This window comes from Euphorbia lathyris, chromosome 1 (genome assembly GCF_963576675.1).
Source record: "Euphorbia lathyris chromosome 1, ddEupLath1.1, whole genome shotgun sequence".
Lineage (NCBI taxonomy): Eukaryota > Viridiplantae > Streptophyta > Magnoliopsida > Malpighiales > Euphorbiaceae > Euphorbia > Euphorbia lathyris.
In genome coordinates, this window is record NC_088910.1 from 38736526 (window position 1) to 38748480 (window position 11955).

At 38.7% G+C, this 11955-nt stretch overlaps 1 protein-coding gene across 1 annotated transcript; it reads left to right on the forward strand.

Moving 5' to 3' along the window:
• The first annotated feature begins 277 nt into the window (after positions 1–277).
• On the forward strand, positions 278–3340 carry LOC136228941 (4-coumarate--CoA ligase-like 9). The gene is made up of 6 exons (XM_066017446.1): positions 278–1385; positions 1815–2004; positions 2140–2285; positions 2383–2450; positions 2748–2850; positions 2976–3340. Exons 1-6 carry the CDS (start codon positions 333–335, stop codon positions 3099–3101), a joined length of 1686 nt encoding a protein of 561 aa, XP_065873518.1. The 5' UTR covers positions 278–332; the 3' UTR covers positions 3102–3340.
• The last annotated feature ends 8615 nt before the right edge of the window (positions 3341–11955 follow it).

Below are 11955 nucleotides of genomic sequence, written 5' to 3' on the forward strand. Positions count from 1 at the left end.
TAAAAATTATAAAGTCCATTAACCATGCCGTTAAAGAATTAAAGTTCAGTGACCACAGCATTAAAATAATGAAAGTTAAGTGGCATGAGTGTAATTTAACCCTTTATTGGCAGATCGCGAATATCTGACATAACTAATTGAAATGTTGACAGCATTCAAGGCAGCAACTACGAGACGACACTCGTGGAAAATGTGGAAAATAACACTAATATGGTAATATTATCATTTTGCAATTTTGACTTTGCCCTATCTGCCCATATACATATATATGTATGACTGACGTTCTACTAAAATTTCAGTATCCTTGTCTTCTTTTTATCTGATTCATTCCAATGGCACCACAAGCTCTTGAATCTACTGATTCCTCCTCTTTTGTCGATCCTCTTTCTGGTTTTTGCCCCAAAACCAAAACTTTTCATAGTTTAAGGCCACCCACTCCTCTTCCTCCGCTTCATCAACCTCTTTCCGTTTCTCAATTCGCTATCTCTCTCCTCCTTTCCTCCTCCGCCAACGCCGCCGCCGGAACTTTCCTTGTTAACTCTACCACCGGCGATTCCCTAACCTATTCTCAGTTTCTGACTCAGACTCGTTCTCTCTCCCTCGCTCTTAAATCTCGTTACTCTCTATCCACAAACGATGTCGCTTTTATCCTCTGTCCTACCTCTATTCAGGTTCCGATTCTTTACTTTTCTCTCCTTTCCCTCGGGGTTACGGTTTCTCCGGCTAATCCTCTCAGTTCTAACTCCGAGGTTAGCCATGAAATTCAACTCTGCAAGCCTAAGATCGCCTTTGCCACATCGCAAACAGCTCATAAACTCCCCGCTCTTCCTCTCGGGACTATTCTCATTGACTCGCCGGAGTTTCTCTCCTTGTTGAACCAATCTGATGACGCCGAATTTGACGGAAGCGGATTAGTTGAGGTGAATCAATCAGATTCGGCTGCGATTCTTTACTCTTCAGGTACGACAGGAAAAGTCAAAGGCGTGTGTTTGACTCACCGGAATTTGATTGCGTTAATTGCCGGATATGATAACAACCGTGGTGAGGTGGGCGGGGATCAACCGGAAACTCCGGCAGTAACTCTCTTTACGCTACCTCTATTTCACGTTTTTGGGTTTTCTATGCTGATTAGAGCTGCTTCCAAGGGGGAGACGGTTGTGTTGATTGAAAGGTTTGATTTTGAAGTAATGTTGAAAGCCGTGGAGAGGTATAAGGTGAATCTGATTCCAGTTTCGCCGCCTCTGATCGTGGCTTTCGTGAAATCGGAGTTGACAAAAAAATATGATTTGAGTTCCTTATTGTATCTGGGATGCGGCGGTGCTCCTCTTGGGAAGGATGTTGCTGATAAGTTCAAGGAAAAATTCCCCCACATCGGAATTTCCCAGGTACATATAATAACTTCCATTGAAGCTTCTTCATTTTCGAGTTTCTCTTGATTTTGATTAATAATAGAATTTGTTTGTTCATTGACAACATTGCTGATGTGATAAATGGTTATTATAATTCAGGTGCAAATTATAGGATAATGATAAGTATTTGTCCACCAATCCATATTTTAGAATTCAATTTAATACGAGTAAAATGTACAATTGTATGCTTCGATCCAGTTAGAGTATGATGGATAAAAAACTTTTATTTCACAAATCTGTATGCAAGAGCAGGAGTTCTGTGTCCTATTGCATTTTGCAGACTCATTATATATGTTTGTAGGGCTGTAAATGAGCCGAGCCCCGCATGAGCGGCTCTTAGTTGGGTACTTGAGAATGTAGTGAAAAGTGATGGTGAGTTGATGAGATTGATATTCTTTGCAACAGGGGTATGGGATGACTGAGACAGGAGGAGGGGCAACTCGGACAATAACAGAGGAAGAAGTAAAGCAGCATGGTTCTGTTGGACGCTTGGGTGAAGATATGGAAGCCAAGATTGTTGATCCTTCAACGGGAGAGGCCTTGCCTCCTGGCCAGCGAGGGGAGCTCTGGTTGCGAGGACCAACAATCATGAAAGGTAACAATTGGCTGTTCTGTTCATTACTTCCTCTTTTCGCCTTTTCGTGTATTGATCATATAAGCACACTGCGTTGGAATACATGAGGCCCTGCAATATTTTTTGTTTTACTGAGGTCCGATGGTGTTAGTGCAGGTTATGTAGGAGACGAGAAAGCAACTTCTGAAACCTTGGATTCAGATGGTTGGTTAAAGACTGGGGATATTTGTTATTTTGATTCTAATGGCTTCATCTATATCGTTGATAGATTAAAGGAACTGATAAAATATAAGGCATATCAGGTGAGTACATTACCCCGATTCTTCTGATTTCTTATAATCTTCAGATGTTACGAAGATTGTATATGATTTCACTCCTTTGCAATATATTTGCTTGCAGGTACCTCCAGCTGAACTGGAACACTTACTTCACTCCAATACCGAAATTGAGGATGCTGCTGTTGTTCCGTAAGTGGCTTGCCTTTTCATCTGTTGCACATTCTGAAAACATCATAATCATAAGTAATTCGGTGGTGTAGTATGATGTACATGGCAATTTGTTTTGTTGATGCTTGTTTCTCACACTTTACATAACCTGTCTGTTCATTTTCCAAAATTTCCATTCCATTGCATCTCCTGGGTGTTACCCAAGTCAAAGAAGAAAATATTCTGATATGCATAGAGTCCAATTTAACATTAGAAAAAGTAAATTGTGAGATTCAACGAAGAGGTAGATATATATTAATTTGCATTATATGGTTGCAGATACCCTGATGAAGAAGCCGGACAAATTCCCATGGCGTATGTAGTGAGGAAAGCAGGAAGCAATCTTACAGAGGCTCAAGTTATGGATTTCATTGCAAAACAGGTATGCTTATGAATTGTCTGGTTTGCTTGTGTTTCTTTGCCCTGAAATGGAAGGTGTAAGTGTTAGGGAAATTGACAGATAATACAGTATCAGAATATGCTAATGGTTTATGTTGGATAATGCAGGTTGCACCGTACAAGAAAATAAGGCGAGTAGCGTTTATCAATGCTATTCCGAAAAATCCAGCAGGAAAGATCCTGAGACGGGAGCTAGTGAATCATGCTCTCTCTGCTACTGCATCCAAATTATGATCCATTAGCTCAGAAGACACAGCATCATTGGACAGAGTTCGAGTATTGCATAGGCTATTGTTTTGTTTTGAATTTTGATTCATCAACACATGTTTCATCTTTGTAATATGATTTGGAATTGGATTGTATTTGTTGGCAGAAATGGTTTCTTAACTAGAAACATGTTTCTACTTTCAATATTTACAGGAACTTGTCTGAAAACGTGTCGTATTAGTTTACAAGAGTTTCCTTTTCTGAAATGGGCAAGAAATGCAAAAGCTAGGATAACCCACAGCAAGTCATGTTCCCTCCCTCCATAATCTCTAAGGCAAGCTTCATCAAAAGTGCACTCTTACTATCCTATGTTTCTCTTTATTGCTTGCATATCAATCGAGATTCTACTTTTTAAATCGAAATTCTCATTTCATAAATCGTGAATCAAATCATAAAATTCGGTTTACAAGGAATTTCATATTGCATATATAATTTTTTATAAAATGTTCATTTTTTCCCTTAGTATTAATCTTACAATATTAGTATAACTTAATAATATCAACTAAGAAGTTAAAATTTAAATCAAACAATATACAATCCTAAAAAATCATTTTTCATCCTTAAGAAATCATCACCATCATTATCTTCTTTCATATTCATCATATTCCCAACTCACCTTTGCAATGGTTTTCTTCATTATTTTATAGGCTTACAACATCTCAAATAACCTCTTAATTGAGCTTTAAAATTTGAGAAGAATGAGTTGACAAGAACGAGTTATAAACCAATTTCAACAGCCTCTTAATAACTGTTCAAATTACTATAGGAATCTTCTCACCCCAATGTTATTAAGATTAAAGATTTTTTTCTCCACTCATAGTCCTTTATTTCATTTTTCTATTAATAATTTATTATAGAGTATCATCTCGCTATTGGTAAATATAACCATACTTAAATTTTTTTAACGATAAAATAATAAATAAGGAGTGAATATAATGAGTATTGTTTGAGATGATATATATTAGTCACTCATATCACTAAGAGCGGGTAAATTACACCCATGGCCACTGAACTTTATCCATTTTCACATTATTGCCACTGAATTTCATTTCTTTCTGGTATGGCCACTGAACTTTACACTTTTTAACACCGGTGGCCACTTAACATCTCAAAACGACCGTTGACGGTTAAAAATAAAAAAATCCAAAGAGTTAATGATATTGTAAGGAACTTTAATTCTTGAAATTTTTCGTTTTGAGGTCATTTGAGTGTTGTTTGGTTAGGAGAGAGAAAATGGATTTTTAGAGAGAGAAAGCTCCAAAAAATGTGATTTTTGAAAATAAAAAATGTGGTTTCATGGTAAATGTCGTTCTGAACAACTTTAATTCTTGAATATTTTCATTTTGAGGTCGTTAACGGTCATTTTGAGAAGTTAGTTAAAATTGAGTGGCCACCGGTGTTAAAAAAGTATAAAGTTCAGTGGCCATACCGGGAATAAATGAAGTTTAGTGGTCATAATGTGAAAATGGATAAAGTTTAGTGGCCATGGGTGTAATTTACCCCACTAAGAGCCAATTGTTTATATTATTTTTAGAGAATAGACTAAGAGTCTCTTAGAGATGCTCTTAATATGTTAGAAACTTCATAAACTTAGTATAAAATAAAAATGATTGGCATTCTAAATTTATAAAGTATCTATTAACTTCATAAACTTATTAAAATGACATGGAAGTCTACTTGATGGAACAAGTTGATTTAGGAAAAATTGAAATGTATATCAATTTAAGCAAGGGCTAAATAGATCACTCTAAAACTAATAAAAAGTAAATTACACCCATGACCACTGAACTTTACTCATTTTCATGATATTACCACTAAACTTCAAAGTAACATAAAAGTCAATCAATTTAACAATTTTTAACATTATATCAATAAACTTCAACTGACGCTTCAAAATGACTGTTAACGACCTCAAAATATCAAGTTCCAAGAATTAAAGTTGTTTACAACCAAATTTGTCATGGAACCACGTTTTTTATTTTCAAAATCACCATTTATTGAGATTTGTTCCTCCTAACTAAACAACACGGACCTCAAAATAATAAAGTTAAAGAATTAAACTTGCTTATAATATCATTAATTCTGGAAATTTTCTATCTTGAGACCATCAATGGTCATTTTTAAGCGTTAACTGAAGTTTGATAATCATAATGTTAGAAAGTGTAAAGTTTAGTAATTTTTATGTTACGTTTTGAAATTTTATGACCATACCGTGAAAATGAGTAAAGTTCAACAACCATGAATCTAATTACCCTCGATAATAGATCACTTTAAACAAATTAAGGTAACTAATATATCATTTTAAGCAAGTTCAAATATTAACTAGACACTATAAATTCAAATGAGTAATTAACTTTTAGAACTAAGTTTACGGGACGAATGATTTTATTAAGCCTTTTTTTTATCATTCAATGAAACCATCATTCTTTATCGTTTTGAATTGATTTACATAATACTAGTTTTATATTCCTTAAACTTCAACCTTATGGGATACTTTGTAGTTTCTTGCACAATTAGATACTCCCCTATGAGAAGTTGGGATCTAGAGGTCATGTCAAGTCCACCGGTGGTACCAGCAGCGGGAATGGTCCCCAGGTATACTCTGACGATCAAGTTAGTGCTCAACGATGGTAAGATAACTGTATATAGAAAGAGGCTATAGAGAGAAAGTGTGGATCCTCTACCGTAGGATGGGATCCCTTTATTTATAAACACGTCTCGTGGGATGATGCATAATTTCTATACCCGTAGCTTGAAAAAGGATGCGGCTTTGTTAGTGGGCCTGATTTCCTGTTGGGGAACCACTTGTGGGCCTTCGATCCAAGATGCTTCATCAGCTCCTAGATCAGTCGAGGCGAGCTATTAGGTGTGAGTTGGTTTGGGGGAGGGGGAGCGATGAGCACTCCTGTGGACAGGAATTTTTGCATCTGTTCAAGGCTAGTGACTGCAAAATGTTATTACTTGGATTAGCCATGTGTTGTGCACATGAGCGTTTTAGCGGCTGCTTTTAATAATGTTTTTAATGGCGCTCTTTGGGTACGTGTCACGCGCGTGTCTAATATAGTGATGACTTTTCTTCGAACGTCTCCATCGTAAATTGCAGTGACAATTAGACTTTTGAGGTCACTTATAAATAAGTTCTTATTATTTGAATTTTTCCTAGTTTGCTCATTCATTCTTCTTTTTACGTCTCCCTTCTTCAGCTTTCTTCAGGCTTTCTCCTCAATGTTTACGATTTAGTGCAGCTTTTTCTTTTTACGTCTCCATTCTTTAGGTGTTTATGTGTGGGCTTAGTATGTCCATCAAAGACTAGTATGGTTCATGTCCTTAGACTGAGGTGGAAGTAGAGTCATATGGCGAGGATGAGTTAGAGTAGGTTAGGTCCCGTGGCAGAGGTAGACTTTGGGATTCCATCGACCTCCGAGGTGACTAGGAATAAGAGGAAAAAGAAGAAGGTGGAGCCTAATCTATCATCCATCCTTCCCCAGTCTGGTGGGGGGGATGATTCATGATAATAGACTTGTAATTACCGTGATTTCTCTGAGGTTTATAGAGGATGGTATTGGTGTTGGGGCCATATGATAGCTCCCATTTGTATAGTATTTTTAGGATCATTTTAGTTCGTTTTTACTTTATTTCCTTTTAATTTTAGTATCGTTTTGTTACCTTTTAGTTAAAATTAGTAATTTCCGGTATTTATGGCATTTTCTGTGTTTTCAGGTGTTTTTAGGCCTATTTGAGCATTTTCGAACCAGACCCGAGCCTATTGGAGCATTTCCGGATTATTTAGGGACCGTCGGAGCACTTTTGGGATTCGCCAGGGACCATTAGAGCATATTTCGGAAGCCTAGGGACCAAAACAGATAAAAGCCGGAGCAAAATCACCCCATTTAGGACCTGTCTCGTCGAGATATTACCTGTCTCGTCGAGATATTACCTGTCTCATCGAGACAGGCCCTCGTCTCGTCGAGACACTCCGACGAGATGAGGCGGGGAAAGGCGCACCAGCGCCTTCCCCCTTGCTGAAATTCACGAATCAGGCCCTGAGGTCCATTAAAACACTTTGTAAATGTCTTTTTCACCCTTGATGCATTATGGTTTCCTCCCTAACTCTATAAATAGGGAGCTAATCCTAATCTTTGAGGAGGCATTCAATAATTCAGAGAGCCGCTAGGGTTCCTCTTTCACAATGTAGATTTATATTTTAGTTTAGTTTTATTTTCCAGTATTCTAGATTAGGTTTATTTCAGTTTTTATTTTCTTTTGTTGAAGAATAATTAATGGGAGAAGCTCGTTATCTTCTATTTTGTAATCGGAATCGACAAAGCGGGTTTTAGATTTCTATCTCTCTCTCTCTTATCTTTTACTTTTATAATCTATTGAAGATGTTTTCCATTATTCATTTACTCCCTATTGCTATGATTGGTTTGTCTATGAACTAATCCCCATCCAATTTGGGATGGGGATGAGATTGATTATATGATTATGTATGATTAGGGATCTAGGGCCTTTGATTGATCAGTTTATGCATGCTTAATGCCTTGAAATTGTCAGGAATAGGATTATTGCTAGAATGAGACTCGATGATGATCAACTACCCTGCTTCATGTATATATTGTGCCTAATGCCTATAATCCTGACAAAGATAGGATTATAGATAGATAAGAACCTGACCATGGAATTATCTATGCTGAACTTGTGTAAATCTGACCTCGCTAGAGACCACTAGGAGTGCGGCTTCGTGGCTGGGCTACGGCTTTAGCCTTAGTTGCCAAAGAACCTAATGCTTTGCATGACCTAGGGTATATGCCTAATCAAGCCGTCACCCGAATGCATGTGAATAGGTTAGATAAATCTTGTACACATTTGTCTTTCTTATTAGGGCAATTACCGTCAATCACTGGTAAAACATAAATCTGAACTCCCTAAACCCATACATAGGATTTAATCAAAGGATTCCTCAGCCTAGATTGTGCCATCCATTGATTCACCTTCTACCGTGTCAATTGTTCACTTTATTTTGTTATGTTATTGCTTTCAATTTATTTAATTAGTTATTAAAAACCCAAACATTTATTCAACCCTCTAAACAATTAGATCACTCTAGGTAGATTTACTAATTATAACAAATAGTCTTTGTGGTTCGATCTCGTGCTTAGCATAATATTACTTGTTGTGATAGGATACACTTGTCCTATTAAATGTTATATATTTTACGAGCATCACCATATACCAAGGGTTGAGGGAGAACATGTGGTCGCAAGGACCTGGTAGAAACAACCAATTTGCTGGGCTGAGGTACGACCCTTTCGCTAAGCCTTGTACGCCGAAGTCGGAGAGGATGGAGAATGCCTATAGAAATATTATCAATAGGGACCTTCGAGCGATCTTGATATTTTACACATTAGGGAGGCTTTTGATTATGTTCGTGATGTCGATGTTAGAGTGAGCAAATGATCATTGCGCTCCGAATAAAATGGTAATGTATGACGATTAGCTGGACATAGGGATAGAGTTGCCTCTACTGACCTTCTTCGTGGAGGTAGCGAGATTTTAACTTAGCTCCAACATAAATAACTAGAAAGGGGTGACATCTGATGGTTGGGATGTACTCGTTGTGTAAGGAGGTTGGGTTTCTCTTGACTACTCTAGTGTTTTGATAGTTCTTCTAGCATGCATTGTTGCAGTTGCAAGACATGAGATGCATGCACCCACACATCAAACCAACTGTGGGGCTTCAATTTAAACATCTTGAGTGGCGAAGTCGGTATTTCAAGGTGAAATAACGATTATGGCCTTATCCAAGCACCTGGCTAGTCTAGAGGGACATGGCATCGCGTGAGTTAGAGTTGGTCAGATGGTTGAGCGAGATGTCACCTAAGTCAAAGTTGATAAGTGGCTATCTAGAAAATGGGTGGTTCAAGTATTCGACTGAGAAGGTTACCCACCTTGAGGGATGGACAAAGAACGATATGGGTAAATATTATATTTGGAAGGGAGGGGCTTGACTAGGGAGGAACTCGTTGACTTCGAAGCGAATGAAGTGATTGTGGAAGAATATGCTCCTATCGAAAGTAGGAATTTCTATAAGGATTTAGTGCGTGCCGGGGGGGCTTGATTGTTTGTTTATGGTTGCTAACTTTGTGTCTTTATTATTTAACGTAGGTGCGATCTTTGGTGGTGCGACTCCCGATTGGTCGAAGGACTTAGACCATCTTGAGTTCCCTTTTGAGATTGAGCCCTTAACGAGAGATTACTAGAGGGCGGATGCATTTCTCCCAGCTTCTTATGATGTGATCTCAAGCCTGGGCATGAAGGTGGTTTAGGGGCAGGTGCATCCTCATCGGCTGCGGGAGCTGAAGTCGAAGGGGCGATGCAGGTGAGATGGAGCCGGTGGTAGGAGTTGGGGGAGATAGTGTTCAAGAAGATATATCTTAGTGGCTTCAGCACCTCTTTGATCAAAGGCACGGAAAAAGACAGCTGGGATGAGGGCAGCTACCATTGTTGAGGATCCTTTAGAAGAAGTAAGGGATGATGATATAGTCATGGGAGATAATCGTGCCATTACTTCCTTTGAGGTGGTTGTGTTGGATAGGGATGGCCCCCTGAGGGTGATAATAAACCTGACTCTAAGAGGTCGAGGATGGACTCATCACAACTGAGGGGTCTAGAGTTAGGCGATGGCTCAGATCGACGTGAGGAGGAGGCCCTAGAGGATGATATGATTGATTATGCGCTTGTGAAATTTGAAAATTTTGTTTCCACCTTGAGCGGATTTAGGGGGGTACAAAGAGTTGGAGGGCTGGTAGGTCCATCCTTGCTCTGTCTGGCTGTTGTGTATAGAGAGGGACGAGGCTCGTCTGAATAGTGGATTTCTCGACTTAATATTCTATACACCCTTTTCTCTTATTGAGGCTCCTTTTTTTGGTTCCTCCTTACGAGGGTGGTATGGGATGGGACCCTCGTCCCGCCGTCTTTGGGGTTCCCTTTTCTCCATCACTGCCTTCCATTTTCTTCCTTTTTATTGTCCTTTCCTTTTTTATCTACTTCGTGTTCCTCATATTCTGCTAATGTTGTTGTCATAGCGAACGAAACTTTTCCCAACGACCATCATCTCTTAGAGGCACATGAGTGGCTTGGTGTAGCATTTCTGTCGAGGCCGTTGAAACGTTGTCCCCTGGCCAGAGCCACGATAGCCAACTTTAGGTTCAAGGACTTGACCTGGGATGACATATGGTGGAATCAGGCCAGATATCCCCTCAAAGGTTTATTATGTCGCTGCTTCACGTCGTTCAGTTTGGAACTGGTCCTTTTGGCCTTGACTGTCTCGATGAATCGGTTGAAAAACAAGTCCTTGATCAAGTCAAATGAGTCAACTGATTCAGGCTCAAATCCTCTATACCACTTTTGAGCGACACTAAAGAAAGTTGTCGGGAAGAGCTTACACATCATATGATCCTCCTTGGAGTAGAGGTTGACCATGCTTATGAATGTGGCACAATGCTTGTTCGGGTCTTCGATTTTTATATATGCTGGGAACCATGGGGTTTTCCAATTCCGTGTCAAACTGGCCTATATGATGCATTATACTAAGGAGGTCTTGCTAGATGTGACATTCACTTTTATGGCGCCTCCTAAGGACTTTTTATCGAGGAATCTCTAAAGGTTAGCCTCAAAGTCTTCTCCCTGCTCGGAGGGGGCTTTGTGTGCAGCCTTAAACATTCAGGAAAGGTGTTGCATTGAAGGCAAGGTTATTCTTCCATAGGGAAGGCATCGAAGCCCTCTTCTGTTTCGCCCGTTCCGCGAGGGAGGCCTCCTGTTGGGGAGGGTTTTTGGTTTGTAGGAGTTCCCATAATTTTCGATTGTCTTCTTGCATGGCCTTATGAGTTTCCTTCATTTGTCACCGCGCTTCTGCTTGCCATGCTTGGGCTGCCTGGAAATATCCCAGTGTCTTCATTAGACTTTAAGAACATTGGATTCGTTCTTAGAGTCTGTTGATACCGTCACCTTATCCTTAAAGGTCAGACGATCCACACTCACCTCACTAAATGATGAGAAATTAGGATCTGCAGGTCCTGTCGAGTCCGTCGGTGGTACCTGCACCGAAAGCGGTCCTTGGGATTACACTCTGACGGCCAAGTTAATGCTCAACGATTGTAACATAATAGTATAGAGAGAGAAAAGAGAGTAGAAAGAGGAAGTCTTTATCATTTACCATGGGGTGGGATCCCCTTATTTATAAACATGGCCAGTGGAACGGTACAAAATCCGTATACCCCTAACTAGAGAGAGGATGTAGTCGCTAGCCATAGGTACTTGCGACATCGAGGGGTGGTTAGGTTTTATTAGTGGGCCTAATTCCCTACTAGGGTACCGCTTGTGGACCTTCGAGCCTAGATGCTTCATCATTCCCCATTATTTTTTTTCTCTGCTTAGCCCAATTTTATTACCATCAATTAATCAAATATTTAATATATATTATTTAAAAAAACATGAAAAACAGTAAAAAATGAGAAAAACGTAAAACCGTAAAAAAATGGTAAAATGAGAAAAACATTAAAATGAAAAACTACAAAAAAATAAAAATAAAATATGAACAAACAAACGAAAAAACTATTTTTTTTCATTTTTTTACCATTTTCGCATTTATTTTTCATGTTTATAACACCTTTTTCATTTTCGTTATTCACATTTTTCTTTGTTTTTCACATTCTTCCCATTTTTCTATTTTTCATGTTTTAGTTTTCATGTTTATGTTTTTCACGTTTTCTCTGCTTTAACGTTTTTCATAGTATTCTTATATTTCCATTTTTACTCTTTT